Below are 21,225 nucleotides of genomic sequence, written 5' to 3'. Positions count from 1 at the left end.
GGGAAATGTGTGTCTTAATTTCATGCAATGTTTCAAAATAGCTAGCTTTAAAAAGGAAGTTGGCCTTCCTACTAGGTTTCAAAATGGAGGGTTGTCTACAGGTACCACATTGGTCAGGATACAGTTTCTCTCCACCTCTGTCTCTTGCCCTCCCTTGTGGTAAGGCATTTTATACCCCAACAAATGTCTGTCTAAAGACATTTCTGCTTGTCCCTCTCTTTAGATGACCACTTGTCACTGATTTCCCCAGCCAGAAGAAATAGCCTTTCCCCAATCATCAAAACCTATATTCAATATTCTCTTGGTATTTTCTGTTGCAGTGGAAGTAGTCCTATTGTCTCAAATCTCTTCATAACAATAGTTTCTCATCTCTGGTATCCTGGTGAATATTTGCTGTATGTTCTTTTTGGCTTTAATATCCTATCTATAATCGGGTGTCTAAAACTGCGCACAGTACTGTGGCCTAATCATTGCATTGTGCAAATTTATTACCTCTTCAGTTTTGTACTCTGTGCCCCTATTATAAAACCCCAAATTCTATTGGCCTTTGTTTATGCCTTTATTGACTTGCACGCGCACTATTTTGTATTTGAATCCCAAATCTCTGTTTATCCACACCCTTCAGCGTCTTAACTGACATTTTATCTTGTTTTCACTGTGCTCAGCGTTCTTCTCTTTCTGGAGTGCAGTAATCAAAATAATTAAAAAACCCAGTTTGGAAATAGTGTTCTGGTGAAAGGTCATTGACCTGAAACATTCACTCTGTTTCTCTCTTCACAGAAGCTGCCTGACCTGCTGAGCGTTTGCCAGCATTTTCTGTTTTTATTTCAGATTTTCAGAATCTACAGTATTTTGCTTTTGGGAATGCTGCTGCCCATTTCAGTACTGCTTTAACTAATGAGCATTAGCTCTAAAATAGATCTACAAGCTACCTGTCGGGGTACACAATTACTACCTGTGGTGTAGAAATAATGTAACATCTGAATTAACCTGTTTGAATTCTGTGCATTAGTAGAAATCAGTGTCTCTTGTCTTAACTAAGATATTTCATTGGCTTTCCCTAGAGAAAATCAGCTCATGCATTCTTTATCTTTTTAAGTTGACTAATCATTTCTTTTTGCATTTACAGAAACTAAGGGACAAGTGGAAAAAGATTGTCTAATTGTACTGTTTTGACTGTTTCCCATTTTTATTCGTTTTAAACTTTTTTTTACGCTAAAGGAAAGTCCAGTCAGTGCTGCCAAAAATAAATCCAGCTTAAATATTTAAATTGGAGCTATAGTACTTTGATAATGTTCAGGTTGTCAACAGCTCAATAAACATTTGATTAGTTAACATGTTGTCTTCAAGCTATTCACTGTGGACTTTGACAGAATTGTAGATATTTGACTTCTACAGAATACATTTTCAGCAGTAGAGTACCACTTCAACAGAACATGTGACACTGTCCACTGTTTGCAAATGTTGCATTTAGCAAAGTTGAGTGTCAGCATTCCTAAGATAATTATGACATAGTACAAGATTTAAAAAAAAAAAAAAAATTTGGAATCCTATTGGAACCCCGGTGTGAATCATTGCTTTTTGAATAAGCGGGCTAAGAGAGAAAATCAGGAGTAGGAGGAAAATAATTCAAGGGGCTGCATGCTGATCTAGATATTGGTGCTTTAATGTGCTGCATCACAGTGATGGGTGAATGATTTGCAACCCTGATCTCCCACACAGCTTTCTCAATCTCAGCTGTGTTGTTGAGCGCAGACAGCGAGTGAGTGAAGGCCTGGCGCTTTCTTAGGCAAGGGGAATTTCATAGTCACCTGGACCACTCATCTACACCTCAGCAGCCATTGGCAGGTCTTGGTCTATCCTGTATGGCACAGGAAGGCTTTAGACTAGAAAAGGCGGAAGGAAATAGTAACAATTTACACTTAAATGTTCCTCCCCCCCCCACCACACAGCTTCAGCTTAATTCAGGAGTGTTGAGAGCTCCCACAGTAGTTTATGGCAAGCATAGAATCATAAAATAAAAATTTATGGTATAAAAAGGAGGCCATTCGGCATTTAGTTGCAAAATTCCTTTTGATCAATTACCATAAATACATTGTAAGAAATAAACTAACGTTGCTGTTGGCTGACTAAATTTTGTAGTATGCCAACCTGACTTTACTGCAGACTAACAGTTAGTTGGTCTTACTCCACACCATAACTTTGCCAGAAGTAGGAGGTCACTGGTTGGGACTAGCTATGAAGAAATTCCAGGCCGCATCTAGGAGGCAGGGAATGGCTGATGCAGCCAGACAAACAGCGAGCACTGCCAAGTATGGTGGTGGGAATTCGAAGTACACAACAGGCGGTGGAGGCACACCGATGCAAAGTTCTGCGAATACAATGTACTTTCCTCCCGGACTGCAAGCAGCAGTGCCCAGGAGAGCAACCCTCAATTCTGGGAGTCTCCTGGAACAATCTGGGAAGGTTGGCAACCCTAACTGGATAACAGAATGAGTCAGTACACTGTTCTTTCACTGTTGAGATGTCCGTGTGTCTCCACATGGTGAAAATTGAAATGTCAAGTGTGCTGGAAAGAGCTTGGGCCAGAGTTGTGGAATTACTTGTCGCTGGGTCAAAATCCTGGAACTCCCTACCTAACAGTACGGTGGGAGTACCTTCACCACACTGACTGCAGTGGTTTAAGAAGGCGGCTCACCACCAATGTTCCCTTTTAAGCTGTGCGGCAGCTCCAGCACAGCTGGCTCACTGCTTTTAAATAGGAAAAACCACGCTTGTGCGGTATTTTGAATGGGTTGCGCAGCCCCTTAAAGGGACCGTGCAACCAAAAACGAGAACGGTGCTCATCACCTTCTCAAGGGCAGTTAAGGATGGGCAATAAATGCTGGCCTTGCCAGCGATGCCCACATCCCGTGAATGAATTTAAAAAAAAAAAAAAAAAAAAAAAAAATTACTTAAGTTTGAATGGTGACGATGGGGAGGACTAAGTCAACCCTTGAAAGCCTGGATAGGTATTTCAACAGTAATGGGATGAAGAAGATGCACCAATAGTGTTTTGGAAGTGAACAAAAGTGTTCATGTTGGTGAGCCAGATGCGGGGTGGAAAATTAGCTCGGGGTCGAGCACAATGCTGTGGTTGCAAATTACTGAGCAGAGGCAGTAGGCACTGGCAGAAGCTGAAACACAATGGTTTCAGTTATGCTGATAAGCTGCAGGGAGTTTTGGTTCATCTTTGATTTGATGTATCATTTAGTTAGTAAAACAGTAGCCCTGGTGTCAATGGTGGTGGAGGAGAGGTAGAGTTTGGTTATCATAAACTACAGTGAGCAAAATTGTGGAGTTGCAACACACTTTTTGAATGTGTTGGTGTGAAACACAATTGCATAAGTTGATGCATAAGTACACTAATAGCAAGAAAAGGTCTGCAGTACAGATTGGAAAAACTATTCTCCAAGCTTGTTTTTCTTAAACCCCTAGGTTCTCTATTGGGCTACCATAATCAATCAGACTTTGAAGTGTCGCTGGTTTGTAAGTATGTGTGTCCTTAAATAAAAAACGCCTAAATATGCTTTCTATCGTTTTTTTTTCCAGTACGTGTTTGTGGATTTGAGTGGATCTGTAACACTGGCATGGGTTGGAGATGGAACTGGTGTAAGTATTGTGAGCTTTCTGTTTTCTTTACACAGTTTAATTCAATATTTTTGAGCTCTAAGTCATTGAGACTGGTTCGTGTATATTTGTATGCAATTGTACTTCAACAAAGTTAGCATTACTGTATTTAAATGAAAGTGTCACACTTTTGAAAATAAAGGAATAATCCCTGAAAAATGTAGGCAATTGTGTTGAACAATGTGAACTATGCCCAATATTAACCCAGTTCTCCAGAGTGTGCCAATAGATTTTCAGGGGTGCAAAGTAAATTGGCTCAAATCTGAGAAAACAAACTCTTGTACCTCATCAGTAAACGGGTTAATGCTGCCATTAAACTATCAGATGGGAGAATTTCACATGGGTGTGTTGAATTATTTCTATTCTCGTATTTACACAGTATAACTTCAAAGCTACATCACCAGATTGTCGTCTAATTTTTTTTTTAAACCAACACTTAACCCAATCACTGTGCAATTTCAAAGACCTAGTCAAGATTAACTGAATCTGTAACCTAGTTGTACACCTTTTTATAATAGTGGTTATCCAGATTGCTGCCTGTATAAACAATAGAAATGCTGTCTCCTGAGGAAAATATTGTCGGAACTAGTGTGGGGTGGGGGGAATGGGTTTCTATAACCAGCAGTACTGTCAGAAATAATTGTGTGGGTAACTGTAGTATAGCTTTCCGATTCAATTAATAATCTGCTTAAAATAAGGCAGCAATGAACTGAACCCTGGAGTAATGCTACAGCTATACAAAGTCCTAGTTAGATCACACCTGGAGTACCGTGTTCAGTTCAGGGCACCACACTGTAGGAAGGATATATTGGCCTTGGAGGGGGTGCCGCGTAGATTTACTATAATGATACCTGGACTCCGAGGGTTAAATTACAAGGAGAGATTACACAAACAAGGGGGTGATTTGATCAAAGCTTTCAAGATATTAAGGGAAACTGGCAGGGTCGATAGAGGGAAACTGTTTCCGCTGGTTGGGGAATCGAAGACTAGGGGACATAGCCTAAACATTGGAGCCAGACCTTTTGGGAGTGAAGTTAGGAAACACTTCTACACTCAAAGCATGGTAGAAGTTTGGAACTCTCTTCTGTAAATGGCAGTTGATGCTCGATCAATTCATTATAAATCTGAGGTTGATAGATTTTTGTTAAACAAAGGTATTAAGGGATATGGGGCTAAGGCGGGTATATGGAGTTAGGTCACAGGTCAGCCATGATCTCATTGAATGGTGGAGCAGACTCGAGGGGCAAAATGACCTCCTCCTGTTCCTATGTTCCTGGTCTGCATATGTTTTAACCCTCCCTGCCCCCCAAACAAGTTTTTATTCTGGAAGGCTCTCTCCATAATGGGCAGGTTACATTTTTGGATTCCTTTAACTGTGAGGTTAGTGTTTAGTGCTATCATTTTGTTGGGGGTTAGTGGAGGTGTTGGTATATACCAGGATAGCATTTGTCAAGGAGGGGATTGGCACAGATTAGTCCCAGTTTACCTTGTTGCCTGCAAGCCCCCCCACCAAGTTCTGTGGGCAGGTTCCTCGCCTAATTAATCAGAGGAATGTAGTCTTGGAATGTTCCGGCCTGACTCCACCTCTTTACGCTCCCTCAACCTGGCTGTTGATACCTTCAATCTTGGCTTAAACAGCAGGGGAGTAGTGAGCAACCCTGCTGACTGTCCCTGCTTTGGGTATAGGAAATATCGCTCTCTCTGGCTACAATAGTGGTGTCTGAGGTGTTGAGCTACTCTACCTGTATATGTTGTGTTTTGACAAGGGCATGATTGTTATCGGACAAACAATTTTTGAAAAAGTCCTGCATGGCACATCGTGACATGTACCAAATTCATTTGGTTTTCTTGACTTCAAAGTTAATATAATGTTTATGAAAATGCCTGGCAGCTGTTGCTCATACCTGTGTTATCAGGTTTGCCATCACTTGGTGGAATTTGGTTTTTATAAACGGCAGCTTGCCAAGATGCTATCTGTAGTTATTCCGCTCCAGTGAATTGAAAACATCGAATATCAGACTGAGTGCTGCTTCTGCTCCTCCTCAAGTACACGTGCGGTGGTGGGGGAAGAGAGAACGTGCTCTACCCCGCCTGTGCTGTGCTCTTTCCAAGCCCCCTCAGTTTACTGCATTTTTTTGAGGTTTACTGAACACAATAGAAACTGCTACAGGTGTGTAATCAGAAATAACAACAGAAAAAGCTGGAAAAACTCAGCAGGCCAGGCAACGTCCGTGGAGAGAGAAACAGTCAGCGTTTCGGGTCGAAACCCTTCGTCAGAACTGAAAAAAAGCAGGAAATGAAACGGATGAAAAAGCAAGTTGGGGGCTGGGAAATGGGGGAGGGGATGAAAGAACAAAAGGGAAGGTTTGTGAGCGGTGAAGAGACATTAAGAGATATTCAAGGCGAGACGAGATGGTAATAGGACAGATGAAGAAACAAAGGATGGCTCTAGATGAAGTGTGAAATGCGCTGGCAGAGTGAAAGACAGCTGCCACGTGGGAGGAGAAAAGAGAAAAGGCACAAACCAAAAGTGTGGATAAAAAAATATATAAATATGATAGGGGCCGAGGTTATGATCTGAAATTGTTGAACTCGATATTGAGTCCGGAAGGCTGCAAAGTGCCTAAACGGAAGATGAGGTGCTGTTCCTCGAGCTTACGCTGAGCTTCCGTGGAACAATGCAAGAGGCCGAGGACGGTGAGGTCCGAGTGGGAATGGGGCGGTGAATTGAAATGACAGGCGACCGGAAGCTCGGGATCACCCTTACGGCCTGGACGGAGGTGTTCCGCAAAGCGGTCATCCAGTCTGCGTTTGGTCTCCCCAATGTGTAATCAGTCGACTGATTTCCCTCGCTCTCAGCCTGTCTGGTTTTCAAAACCAAACGTTAACACAAATTTTAGAAGTTGAAGGAAAAATGTCTTTTAGCTGAGTAAACAGTACTGATGCATCCTGGGACATGGGTGTGCCATGCGCCGACTGCACAATGCAGCTTCAGCTCACGAGTCCAAGCACATGCATTTGGGAGAGATTTGAGACCTTTTTTAAGTAAAACTTTAATGAAAATAGTAAAGACAATACAATTCAATGGATGCAATTCTATTGCAAATATGTAATTTTAAAATTGATTATTTTAAGTGATTTCTCTGAACCCTGTGCCCAAATTATGCAATTGTAGGGTAATATACTCAGTATAAAATCCTTGCTATTGTGTCAAATAATGTGACACCTGTAACATTGAAAATGCCTGTCACAGTAACAACTTCAAGTACTTGAGTTTTCAAAGAAATGTGTGCCCCATATGCCAAATTTAACATGTAATAGTTTGCAACTCATCCAACCAAAAGTAATCACATTCACCAAGCTGTGTTTGCTACTATGACCGTGCATGTACTTGGAGCTAGCTTGCTGTAAAGTGGTCACTGGTGGTTGTCTCCCACTATCTAGCAAATAACCTGATGTTGGGTACTCAAATCAAATCAAATCAACTTTTATTGTCTGTTAGTGCACAAGTGCAGTACAACGAAATGTAGGCTTGCGGCTGAGACGTACTATAAGATGACAACCTCTTGACCTTTAGAATATAATTAAGTGATCTCGCCTCCTTTTATAGAGGGTCACAGTTCGGCCCCCTTCCTTTGATGTTTTGAGCTTCTGGGCATTTCATTAAATGTGAACAGGTAATTACCCCAACAGAAGATCAGTAAAATAGTGCTAATGGATGGCTTCACTTCCTGATAACTCAGACTTGCGCCCATTTCTTTAATTATTAAGTGTTTGTTTGCAGAGGTTTCTATCTGAAGCTGTTTTTAGAAGGCTGTTGCTATTGGCAGTTTGTGTTTTCCTAGCCAAAACTAACTTGAAGTTCATGGATGTTCATCATGGCCAGTTACTATGTCAAAGAAGCCATGGCGTGGAGATGCCGGAGTTGGACTGGGGTGGACATATGCAAGAAGTCACACAACACCAGGTTATAGTCCAACAGCTTTATTTGAAATCACAAGCTTTCGAAGCGCTGCTCCTTCGTCAAGGAGCAGCGCTCCGAAAGCTTGTGATTTCAAATAAAGCTGTTGGACTATAACCTGGTGTTGTGTGACTTTTTGCATATGTCAAAGAAGTTAACTTATTTGGTTACTTTAAAGCAATGTGCCATAATTTGCAGTGTATGAGATGCCCATAGGGGCCATGCAAGGTCTGGGTTTAGGCATGCGAAGATCATCCGCATCCCCAGGCGAAGGGCCTCCGCGGGCGGAGAGTTGGGCTATTTGCCCAACTTCTGCCCGGCGAATGGCCTTGAAATTCTTATGCCTGGTAAAAGCAGGCATGAGGCCTGCATTTACCAGCATAAGAGTTTAAAAACAAATAGAAAAATAAAATGTTATCACTTTTATACATTAAAAATCCTGTCCAATAAAGTAAGTTTACTTTTAGCCCCGTTAAAACATATAAAAACATTTTCAAAAAATTAAACTTGTTTAAAATATTTAAGTGGCATTTTAATTAATTTTAAATGTAATTTTTAAACATTTGTTTCATGTGTTCGTGTATTTAAGTGATCCCCATTCATACTAATGGGAGTTCTGAACATACAGAATCACCACGTATGAATGGGGATTCCCCTTCTTTCATTGGTTGGGCCGGCCTACGTGATCCCGGGTTGGGCCGGCCTACGTGATCCCAGGGGTGCTTGCGAACCTGGAGAGGCCCAGGAGCACAAGTCTATGAACCTCCCGGACCATCAGGTAAATTCGTAGATTTTTTGCAGGTTGGAGGTGTCCGCCTGCAGGAAGTCTCCGACTGCAAATTTTGGTCCAATAACTTTGGTCATGAATCTTTGTTCAGGGCTGTTTTTCAGTTGTATGATTTTTGTTAGAATTTAGGGAGCTGTCAACTGTTTCAGTTTTTTGTTTTGTGGGTTGGCATGTATGACTATCAATTTAGTGATTGGTCTTGTTCTCAGGCTTACAAAACTGCTTCAACATACAAAATGTTTGTGGAGGTTTTTTACAGACGTCAACCAGTGTGGGTATGTGAGGTGGTGACCTATTGGTTGCTAATTGTGGTTTAATTTTGAGCTTATTTATAGCATATCTACAGCGCTGCAGATTTTCATTGATCATGTGAATTAGCAGCAAACTACTCTAATGAGCTAGTGGGTGGATTGAAACTGTTTAAATCAACACTAGATGAAACTTATTCAATAATTATGTTCTCATTCACAGGTACTCTTGGCCTTAACAACCTTTCAGTTGCCATTCTTGGGAATTAGCTTTGGACAGTCACGGTTGTACAGAAGGTAATGCATGGAATCTTCAGCTTTCAATAATATCTTTTGACGTAAATATAAAACAACTTTTGCAGTTCTTCCTGTATGCCGTTTGAATTTGAGGAGGGGAAAAACATTTGCCCTAATGAGTATTTTGATGCTGCTCCCCCAAGAATAGCCTGACTAAGAGTAGGAATTTGCCTGGTTGGGCATCCTTGATGTAAAACTGTATTCTACCATTCTAGGACACAGTATTTTTTAATATACCCAACAAGTACTATAACGCGTGCCCTTTTCAGTTGTTTGGCATATTCAAACTTTGTTTACTTATTCTGGAGGTTGCATGCTGTATTGTTTTAATTGGTCATTTTCTTTCAGTGATAATTATGGCAAGACCTTCGCTGATATTACTAAACTCATCAACAATACTTTCATTCGTACTGAATTTGGAATTGCTATTGGCCCTGAGAACTCTGGAAAGGTAAATCCTTTTATGTTGTATGCTAGACCAATTTTAGACTGTCCAAGATTGCAATTTACCAATGTGATGTGTTGCAGTACACTGTCCACTGCTGTCTTTCTTGCTTTCAAACTTTTCTTAAACTGTGGATGGGTGTTGGATCTACACTGTAATGATCAGTAACATGTCATTCTAGAATGGTACACTAGGTGGCGCTGTATGTTTAGTAAGGGGCTACCCACAAGGCAGTAGTCAAGATGGATGCCTGTACACTAGTCCACATGGCTGAATAAATGACTAGCTCAAGCTAGCTGTTCATAATGAAAACGTCTATTTATTTATGAACATAACATACACTAGTGTTGATTTGGATACACAACCACAGTTCTCTTCCCTACAGTGTGCTGAGTTACAAATGTCTGTTCTGTGTGGGTAGCACAATGTGTACCTTAGATAGTTCCCTGCAGAAATAGAAAATTGGGGGCGGGGAGTGGAAATCCTCTTGGGCTGTTCTGAACCTGGTTGCTGAGAGATGTATAAGAACAATGTTGAGGGGGGGGGGGGGGTGCGGCATCAGGCACAAGTCAGCTGTCCTATTGGCCATTGATACAGGACAACCCAAGAAAGGGATATGAAAGAACATGTGTTAACAGATTGATATTTTTTAAAAACACAATTGCCCAATGAGAAAGCAGCCTTGTAGAATGCGGTGCACACTTATCACAAGATGGATATAGAAGACGAATGCCATTTGACTCATGTATCCAGAAAGATTCTGCAATTCCATGCATGGCATCCATATGTTGAAAACACTTTGTGCTCCAGCAAACTGAGGTGGAATGGTAGGAATTGGCTTGCACTTGCAATTCTCAAGTTTGGCTACTTCCAGTCTGTTGATGGGTATCCTTATCCAGCAGAGCCCCTTTTCTATTTTGGCACTCTTGTACATCAAAGATTAACCCCAAATGTGACAATGTCGCACTGAGTTGGGCTTTCAAGTGGCTGTACATCTGCCTTTTTCTTCTGTCAATAGGAATTGAGTTGATTTGGAACATGTTCACAATTGTAAAAAGGGTGGCGGGAGCCAGGAAGAAGATAAATTACAGAATTTGTTACTTTTAGATTGATGGGTGATGAGGTCATTATATTGCTCAATGAGGCGCAGGGTACTGAAGTGTCACAGGGATTAAAGTAGGCAACTGTAACCAACAACCAAACTTCAAATTGATCATATGAGCACAAGACATGTAAACACTGAAACATGTAATACACATGTTTGCAACCATCAGGCTATCAGTGGCCAAGTAAATGAAGGAGACAGTATGTATTGTGTAAGAGGTGGTTTTGGCTCAAGTCTCTGACAACGGTATCGCCCAGTAGCACAAGCTTGTGTTGGAGGCAGAGGCATGCTTGTGTTTCCCCCCCCCCCCCCCCCCCGGCCTATAGCCTGAGCAGTAGAAGTGGCTATACCTACCCTGTATTAGACCGCAAAGGAGCAGTTTTGCTTCAATTGGCCAATATGGATTCCCCCATAGCCATTAGCTAAACAGTTACAGAAAATGGCCACAAACAGCGCTTAAAAATTGTGGAACCCCTCCATTCAGTATAAATATCTGTAGCTAGCATAGCAGAGCCACTTCAGGAAGTTGTTCTCATTATAAATATAACCTTGGTTAAATCATCAATATATGTAGTGAGGAAATGCCAGTTTAATTGTGATTTAAAAAAAAAAAACATGTATATTTCATAATGACAATTGTTTTCCTGTCACTCTCCTTTAGGTGATTCTTACAGCTGATGTGTCTGGAAAGAGCAGTGGAGGAAGGATCTTCAGGTCAAGTGATTTTGGAAAGAACTTTGTCCCCATAAATCTTCCTTTTCACCCATTATTGCAGATCTTTTACCATTCCAAAAATTCTGAACATCTGCTAGCACTAAGCATAGATGTAAGTGCATCTAAGATGGAAATGATTGTATTATTTAACTGCAGTGGGGTTTGGTTATTCAGGGGATGCACAAATACTATTGAAACCTTGAGATAGGAAAGTGTTTGCGTTCAGTTTACTACGCAAGTGTGTGGGATAACGAGTTTGAACATAAAGTTCAACTGATTTTAGTGGGGGAAATCTAGTAGATTTGGCATTTACTCTTTTTGCAGTAGCACTTCTATTTCTAAAAAGCTATTTCTGTGAAGTGGAAAATATATAACCATTGTAGCTTCCTTGGACACAAAATATAAAATGAATCCTTTCTCAAAGGTCATGGTATTTTGCAGAAGTAAATGAATTTTGGTATGTAAAGTTTTATGCAGATCCAGTAATAATTTTTGAGTAATTCACTATACAAACTTTCACATAATTAACACCAAAATATACAAGTAAATTACTATAAATGATTAAAAAATCTAGTAGTAGAAATTGCAAGCGAAAACTCAACCGATAACAATTAAATATAATGCTTCTGAATGTGTTTTAGTTTCTACAAACGTTCATGCCACTGTCAGCATTTCTAGAAGCATCATTGCTGATGGTGTTTGCTGAATGCAAATAACACTATAGGGTATTCAGAGATGTCTAGTTTGTATTTTTACATGCAGTAATGCAACCCTACTTCCAACCATAGAAATGCCACAAAGTATAGACGTGACTAAACTTAAATAGTAGTCTGGTTACTTTATGGTGTGAAGACGTGCTGTTACTGTTTTGGTACCAAACAGCAGCTGCACTTTAATGCTGTGAAATAATTCTTTCACATATGAAGAAGACCTCACATATACCAGTGACCATGTTTTCAAATTTGCTAATGTGTTTTATTTTTGATGTATTTATGCAAGACTCCGATTGGAAACCAGCCATTATGCTCATTTTAAATTCCAACTTGGAATTAATTAGTCTTGCAGCAATATTGGGTAAAATAATAAAGCCATAGTAAACTTGAGAATTACTTGTATGGTGTTAATCTGGTAACTAAGCCGCAGCCAATATGCATTAAGAAAGGGAAGATCCTGCCTTCATATTTTTTGAGGAAGTGATATTTCAACATGGTGTACCTTTTTTTATTTCCAAAAGCTTTTGACGGAGCCTCACATGAAAGGCTACTAGCTGAGCAAAGTGATGACATGGATAAGAAATTGGCAGACGGATACTTGTAAGAAGTGCTGAGGGGGTAACCCAGGGATCATCAGTATAGGGACTCTTACTGTTTCTAATTTACATTGATTTGGATTCAGAAGCTCAAGCTACTCCAAACAAAGTTGAATCTGAGGAGGCAGCTCGGGAACTACACAATGCATTAAATAAAATTGTAAATGAGTAATATGTTGGTTAAAAGTGAATAGTGGCAGATGACATTCAATATAGAAACGTGCAAAGTACTGCATGTCGTACTGCATACAGTTTTGGTCTCCTTATTTAAGGAAGGATATACTTGCATTGGAGGCAGTTCAGAGAAGGTTCACTAGGGTAATTCCTGAGATGAAGGGGTTGTCTTATGAAGAAAGGTTGAGCAGGTTGGGCCTATACTCATTGGAGTTTAGAAGAATGAGAGGGGATCTTATTGAAACATATAAGATTCTGAAGGGGCTTGACAGGGTAGATGCTGAGAGGATGTTTCCCCTCGTGGGGGAATCTAGAACTAGGGGGCATAATTTCAGAATAAGGGGAAACCCTTTTAAATCGGAAATGAGGAGGAATTTCTTCTCTGGCGAAGAGAATTCCAAAGATTCACGACCCTCAGAGCTGTGGAGGCTGGGTCATTGAATATTTAAGGTGAAGATAGACAGATGTTTGAAAGGTAAGGGAGTCGAGGGTTATGGGGAATGGGCAGGGAAGTGGAGTTGAGGCCAAGATCAGATCAGCCATGATCCTATTGAATGGCAGAGCAGGCTCGAGGGGCCAAATGACCTACTCCTGCGTCTTATGTTCAAATGTTATGTTTATGTTCTAAGAGATAAATAGATGACATAACTACTCCACAACTCTGCTCAACATGTCCAACAAAGCAAATAGAATGCTGAACTATATAGTAAAAACAGTAGGGTCCAGCTTGGAGCAAGTCATGCTGAAACTGTTTAGTGACCTGAGCAATGCACCCTTAATAATAAAAAAAATTAAAAAAAAATGTACACTCATTCTTCCCCTTTCTTAATCTGTATTGGCTGCTGCTTAGTTACTCGATCACCACCATACAAGAAATTCCCAAGTTTCCTACTGATTTATTATTAGTGGGAGAGAAGCCGAGGGAGACTTGGAAGAAGAGAGACACACTAGTGTTCTAGCTTTGCCATGTTTTTTCCACAACAACCGAGGTGCATATTTTAAACAAGCGGGTGTGCATGTAAATTCCTATTTTAAAGCAAATAATATTGCATTTGGGAATGAGTTGGGAATTTAGAAAACCTATAAATCACTAGAATTTGTATGCAAGTAGTTTCATACAAGTTTATTTCATCGTGTAAGTGTAAACATTTTTGCACTTGATATACATCTGTGGCGCATTGTGATTTATGCAACCCGGAGATTTTTTTCTTTTACATTCCAGAATGTTTTGTGGTTTTCCTCCAATTTTGGTGAAACATGGAAAGAAATTCATGACTTTGTCTGTCTTGTAAAGTGGTAAGTAAAGCTCAACCAATAGTAACTGAAGTGACCTGAATATGTTTTGTATTGTTAAAATATGTAGTAATTCATTAATTAGTCTTAACTTGCATTAATGTAGCACCCTTTAAAGTAGTAAATTTTAAAAGCACTTCACAAAGGAGAAATGGATGCTGAACAGTAATATTAAAGCAGATGATTGAGAGCGTGAGGTTTTGAAGGTAGGGAGAAAGATGGTAAGGTGGATTTAGGGAGGCAGTTCCAAAGAGTTTGCTTGAAGGCTCTGTTTCCAAGTTGGAGTGGGGGAGAAGGGAGGACAGAAGGGAGATTGCATACAAGGCCAGGGTTGGAAGGCCAGGGTTGGAAGGCCATTAGCAGGAATGTTAGGTTGGAGGAGATTGCAGTGGCAGGAATGGAGATGAGGCTATGGAGAGATTGTAAATTGAGAAGGAGAATTTTGAATTAAATGTGTTAAAGGATGGGGAAGGGAAAGCAATTGGGCTGGTAAAGGCAGAAATGCTGAATGAGGATATGGGGTGGAATTTTTGGTGAATTGTAGTTTATCTGGATCGTGGGAGGCCAAAAAGAGATTTGGTGAGAGTCTGAAGGTAATACAAATGTGGGTAAAAGTTTCAGTAGTGATGGGGTGAGGTAAGGCTGGAAGCAGGTGACTTGGAGATGGAAGGAAGTGATCTTGGTGATAAATAGGATGTGGGCTTTGAGGTCACCTCACTGGTTAAGTGCACTGTCTGGGGTTGCACAAAATGGCTTTGATCTTGCCAGTGTTAAATTGGAGAAGGGATCTAATTTAAGCATGACTATATTGGGAAAAACAGTATTACAGCACAGTGGTGTTTGTAGAGTCAAGGGTGATATCAGCATACATCTGGAAACGTAGCTCCTGCTTCTGGATAATCTCACAAAGGAGCAACATATGAAAAAATGAGTTAACCTTTAGGACTCTTAAGATGACCATGTGGGAGAAAATGGCATTGCTAGAGATGTGCTTTCCCTGTTGGATAGGTAGGAGTGGAACCAAGCAAGTCTGGTCCCACAGAGATGGACCACAGGAAGAGAGTAGCATGTACTGATTGACCATGTAGAGTGCTGTGGCGAGCACAAGAAAAGATGAGTCGTCAGTCACACAGGATACCAGTGATTTTGACTAGGATGGTCTTGGTGCTGTGGGCAGGCCAGAAAGCAGATTGAAGTATTTGGATAGAGAATGATGAGGTGAGCATGGAGTTGAGTGCTGATGGTGCAGTGCAGAACCTTGAGAGCAAAGACCGGCTAGGGATGAGTTAGTAATTGGAAAGGGTAGAGGGGCCGAGGAAAGTCTTTTGTAAAGGTTCTTTTTGGAGCTTTATATATTTAAAAAAAAAAGTATTGGCCATATCCATAAGCATTGAAAGTAAAGAAAAATAGTTGTGTTGAGTTGGGAGAGGTTGAGGAAGCAGGTGTTAAGTGTCATGAAGAAAATTAGTCTTGGGAGAAGCTACAAAGTGACACGGAATAGGTACCGGGGAGGAGGTAGTTAAGGACAGGTGACTGAGCGAACACAGTTGGCAGATAGTCTTCATTTTGGTGACTCAGCAAATCTGAGGTTTTCACACTTTTTTTTGGATGGAGGGAGTAGTGGAAGTGGGTTGCAGGAGGCTGAAAAAGGGGGCTTGAGCTTGTACTTGCCCTCAAGAATAATCTTGTAGTAGAGGATTTAGCTGTGGAGTGATCAGTAATATTGCTTTCTATATGCAGACTGAGAAAATATGCTTGTTTCTTTTTTCATAAATAAAGGCCGTAAACTTAACTCCATGACTGTGCTCCAATATCAGTATAGTTCTCCACTCTGATTGATTGGCGCTTCATCTAAAGGGATATTTGTCATTGTATTGAGGCTATTTATTATATTTTCAGTGCATTTGTTATTAGTGAGTTAGAAGTTGGAAGCAGCTTGAACCACTACTCACTATAATTTGAAGAACATGGAGGAATTTCAGTTAGCTACTAGACCGGTTAATAGAACAGAAAATATGTACCCTACATTCTGTACTTTCTAAGCAAAACTGAAATTCCTGTCTTCACTAATTTCAGCAATCAAAACACTAATATTTTCTAAAATTAGCGAAGGAAGAATGTTGGCCTCCAAATATGCAAGCGAGTTCTCTTCTGTATCGGATTCACTCTAAGGGAACAACTGAACATGTACAATCAGTGACTCCATTTAGTAACTAAGTTCATGGAAATGGAGATAAGTCAGTTAGAGATCGGAAGAGAGAAGTGTATTGAACAGCTGAAGTGAATTTGTACATGATTTCTTGTTTATGAAACAGTTTCTTTGTGTTTGGCTATCACTGACAAATTATCTCGTTTTGTTTTTTTTTTGGAAGTACTTCCTCTTTCTCTTTCCACCCCCCACCCCCCCCCCCCCCCCAACCACTGTTGTGTGACTGTTATGTCTTTTATGGTAAGCATTATTTTCCATTTGATTGTCTTTGCTTTATTCCAGGGGACCAAATGATAATATTTTCTTCACCACCCACCCCAATGGGTCTTGTAGTAAGTTATGTCAATACCATACATTTTACTTAGTTAATAAAAATCCTACCTTGCAGTACTTTAGAAAGGACTTGTGTGATATGCCATCAATGACTCAAAGACAAGGATTCAACTGAAGGCTTTTAATCACTAAGAACATTGCAGCATTACAGGTCTTCCCACATCGGGTTCGTCTGGTAGGAATGACTCGTACAGCTTTTGAGACCTTTATATGGCAAAAGACAGGGGCGTAGCCAATACACACAATAGGAACAAAAGGGGGCGGTTCACACAATACAAGCAGGTAAAACACATGGGCTGATGAAGGCATATATTTCATCACATTCACCCCTTCTACAGATTTAGTCTGTCCGGGGGTGTGTGAGTCCTTCCTGAACGTCGCAACAGTACCTCGGGTTCTGACCGGGAGTCCGTGGTGCCCTCCTGGGCATACCCATGTGCTGGGGGTGTTGCAGGTACTTCTGGGGGCGGTGAGGATACCTCTGGGGATGGTGGAGGTGGGTCGTCGTCGTTTCCTGCCGAGGCGAGGTCCTTTATGGACGCGGTGTCTTCACGGCGTGCTTGACGTACGCGTACTGTGGGTTTGCGTGGAGTAGGTGTACTGCCTCCACGAGGGGATCCGTTTTGTGGCCCCTCGCATGCTTCCGTAACAGGACTGTTCCTGGGGTGGAGAGCCACAAGGGTAGGGATACTCCTGAGGTTGATTTGCGGGGAAAAACAAACATCTTCTCGTGGGGAGTTGCGTTAGTAGCAGTACACAGTAGCGACCTTATCGAGTGGAGTACGTCTGGGAGGACCTCCTGCCAGCGGGAGGTGGGGAGGCCTTTAGACCTTAGTGCTAAGGTGACCGCCTTCCACACTGTCGCGTTCTCCCTCTCCACTTGCCCATTACCCCGGGGGTTATAACTAGTCCGATTCGTGGCTATCCCCTTTGACAGCAGGTATTGGCGCAGTTCATCGCTCATGAACGACGCCCCCCTGTCAGTGTGGATGTAGTTGGGCATGCCAAACATGCAAAACAGGTTGCCGAGGCACTTGATGACCGTGGCACTGGTCATATCTGGGCAGGGGTAGGCGAATGGGAAGCGGGAGTACTCGTCCACAATGTTGAGAAAGTACACATTGCGGTCGGTGGAGGGGAGTAGTCCCTTGAAATCTAAGCTTGGGCGCTCGAATGGCTGTGTAGCTTTGATCAGGTGGGCTCGGTCAGGCCTGAAAAAACAGGGCTTGCATTCTGCACAAGTGTGGCAGTCCCCGGTCATAGACTGGACCTCCTCGATGGAATAGGGCAGGTTACGGGATTTTATAAAGTGGAATAGCCGGGTGACCCCTGGGTGGCAGAGGCCATTGTGGAGGCCCTGTAGCCTGTCCCCCTGGATGCTGGCACACATCCCTCGTGATAGGGCGTCGGGGGATTCGTTGAGGGCCCCCAGCCTATAATGTCGTACTCAAAACGTGGAGAGTTCGATCCGCCACCTGAGAATTTTGTCGTTCTTGATCTTCCCCCTCTGTTTGTTGTTAAACATGAAGGCTACCGACCGCTGGTCGGTAAGCGGGGTGAAGCGTTTGCCGGCTAGGTAGTGCCTCCAGTGCCGCACTGCCTCCACTATGGCCTGGGCCTCCTTCTCTACCGAGGAGTGCCTGATCTCGGGCCCTTGGAGGGTTCTTGAGAAAAAGGCTACGGGCCGCCCATCCTGGTTGAGGGTGGCTGCTAAAGCGAAGTCGGACGCATCGCTTTCGACCTGGAAAGGGATGTTTTTGTCCACTGCCCGCAGCGCGGCCGTCTCAATGTCGTGTTTAATGCTGTTGAAGGCGGCGTGGGCCTCGGCCGTGAGCGGGAAGGACATTGATTTCAGGAGGGGACGGGCCTTGTCGGAATAATTGGGGACCTATTGGGCGTAATAGGAGAAGAACCCCAGGCACCTTTTCAGGGCCTTGGGAGTGTTTGGTAGGGGTAGCTCCCGTAGGGGGCGCAATCGGTCGGGGTCCAGACCGATTTCCCCGTTTTCCACCACGCAGCCCAGGATACAGAGGCGTGTGGTGCTAAAGACACACTTATCCTCGTTGTAGGTGAGATTGCGTCTGAGGGCGGTTTTCAGAAATCTCGCGAGGTTCGAGTCGTGGTCTTGCTGGTCGTGGCCGCAGATGGTGACGTTGTCTAGGTATGGGTAGGTGGCTGTTAACTGGTTCTCATCGACCATGCGGTCCATCTCCCGCTGGAAGACCGAGACCCCGTTCGTTACCCCAAAGGGGACTCTGAGGAAGTGGTAGAGACGCCCGTTCGCCTCGAAGGCGGTGTATGGACGATCCTCCGGCCTAATGGGGAGCTGGTGGTATGCCGATTTTAGGTCGATGGTGGAAAACACCCGGTATTGCGCGATTTGGTTAACCATATCCGTTATGCGGGGCAGAGGGTAGGCGTCTAGCTGGGTGTATAGATTAACCGTCTGGCTATAATCTATCACCATCCGCTTCTTTTCGCTACCCTTAACTACGACTACCTGGGCGCGCCACGGGCTGGTACTGCATTCGATGATACCCTCCCGCTTGAGTCTTTCTACTTCCGACGCAATGAACCGTCTGTCCTCCCAGCTGTACCGCCTACTCTTGGTCGCTATGGGTCGACAGTTGGGTGCGAGGTTGGCGAACAGAGAGGGCGGCTTGACCTTCAGGGTAGCCAGACCGCACACTGAGGGGCGGCTGGGACCCACCGTAGGTAAGCGTGATACTTTGGTGGTGGCACTGGAAGTCCAGACCCAAGATCACGCTCACACAGAGATCTGGCATTATCAATAGTTTAAAATCTCTGTAATCATTGCCTTTTACCGACAACATAACCGCGCAGAAACATGTAATTTTTGAGGTATGAGTCTCATCGGCCGTGGCGATTTTGCCCTGTGTGGGGACTATCGTTAGTGAAAGTCGTTTTACCAGGCTAGGATGAATAAAGCTTTCGGTGCTCCCGCAGTCAATCAAGCATTTAACCTTGTTCCCGTTTACCTCTATGTCCATCATCGATTTAGACAACGGATGCGGCCTGGATTGATCCACTGTGATCGAGGCCACCAGTGGGTCCGTGCAGTCGGGGCAAGATGGTGGACTCCATGAGGGTGGACAAGATGGCTTCCAAGATGGCCGCTCCCACGGCGCGCACGCGGCGGTGGTGGAGTTGGAGGCAGGGTTCCCTCTGCAGACTTTGCTGAAATGTCCTTTCTTCCCGCATTTAAAACAGGTGGTGCCCTTCGCTGGGCACAGATGCCTGGAGTGTTTGTCCTGGCCGCAGAAGTAGCATTTCGGGCCCCGATGCATCGCGGCAGTAGTGGGGCTCCTGGGTGGAGGCTGGGGCTCCGATGGTGCTGGGCTGGCTTGAGACCTGGGAGGTGAAGATGGCTTCCAAGATGGCGGCCCCCACGAGGCGGAGTGGGCCGCGTGGCCTGGGGAACAGGATTCAGAGTTCCTCTGGGCCATATCCAGCGATCGCGCTATATCTATAGCCTGTTTTAAGTCCAGTCCCTCCTTTTCAAACAGTTTCTGCCGAATGTAATTTGAACTGAGGCCCGCAATAAGGGAGTCTCGAATCCGCTCCTCCGTGTACACGATGGCAGACACGGCCTTACAGTTCCAGTCTCTGCCCAGTACTTTTAGGCTTAGTATAAAGTCCTCTAGTGACTCACCATGCCGCTGCGTGTGAGTAGTCAGAAGATGCCTGGTGTACACCTCGTTTATTGGCCGCACGTAGTGGGCCTTCAGAATGGTGCAGGCAACCCCGTAGCTGGTGGCATCTTGGATGAGAGGGGAGACCCGCTGGCTCACCCAGTTTTGCAGGATTCCCAGTTTCATGTCTCAGGTAGCGGTTGCGGCTGCTATGGTGGTGGATGAGTTTGCAATGAAAAATTCGAAGCATTGGAACCAGTGTCCGAACTGTGTGGCTGCGTCTGAGGCATGGGGGTCCAGATCCAAGCGCTCTGGTTTCAGGAGTCGATCCATCTTGGTGTTTTAGTGATTAAAATTGATATGCCATCAATGACCCAAAGACAAGGATTCAACTGAAGACTTTTAATCACTAAGAACATTGCAGCATTACAGGTCTTCCCACATCGGGTTCGTCTGGTAGGAATGACTCATACAGCTTATGAGACCTTTATATGGCAAAAGACGGGCGTAGCCAATACACACAATAGGAACAAAAGGGGGCGGTTCACACAATACAAGCAGCTAAAACACATGGGCTGATGAAGGCATATATTTCATCACAGTAGGATTATCATTTTGTCACAATTTCTAGTTTAAGGTATAGCATTGATGCTTTCACCATCTATCATTACATTTCATTTTGTGATGCTCTTTGTTTCACTTTTCTTGCTACATTGGAAGCTCGTAGTCCATTAACAGTTCATTTGGCACATCTATGAAATATGATTTGTGTGGAAATGTAATCCTAGCAAATTATGCTGCATGTAATTGCTTGTGTATAATATGGAAATTAATGTTCTCTTTCTCCCCCCCCCCCCCCCCCCCCCCCCCCCCAAAACAATTGATCTAACATTTGCCCTTCAAGGGATTGAAAGTGCACTGATGTTTACCCAATTCTGGTCGCAAAAGTCATGTGCAACTGCCCTGGAGCTGGCTCCGAGAAGCCATCATTCGGTGGCATCCCTGTGTTTTCAGATTGGGCTAATTGG

At 43.2% G+C, this 21,225-nt stretch overlaps 1 protein-coding gene across 1 annotated transcript in view; it reads left to right on the top strand.

Moving 5' to 3' along the window:
- Positions 1–21,225, top strand: part of LOC147105146 (sortilin-like) — a 69,616-nt gene that overhangs the window by 9,040 nt on the left and 39,351 nt on the right. The window contains exons 2-7 of the mRNA XM_086011239.1: positions 3,592–3,651; positions 8,889–8,962; positions 9,311–9,413; positions 11,174–11,338; positions 13,932–14,005; positions 16,494–16,543. Coding sequence (XP_085867365.1) covers positions 3,592–3,651; positions 8,889–8,962; positions 9,311–9,413; positions 11,174–11,338; positions 13,932–14,005; positions 16,494–16,543 — 526 coding nt within the window. The remainder of the gene's footprint in view (positions 1–3,591; positions 3,652–8,888; positions 8,963–9,310; positions 9,414–11,173; positions 11,339–13,931; positions 14,006–16,493; positions 16,544–21,225) is intronic.

The sequence above is a fragment of the Somniosus microcephalus genome, chromosome 18 (genome assembly GCF_052327205.1).
Source record: "Somniosus microcephalus isolate GS21.2 chromosome 18, FLI_Smic_1.0, whole genome shotgun sequence".
Lineage (NCBI taxonomy): Eukaryota > Metazoa > Chordata > Chondrichthyes > Squaliformes > Somniosidae > Somniosus > Somniosus microcephalus.
This window is presented reverse-complemented; position numbering and strand designations above follow the sequence as displayed.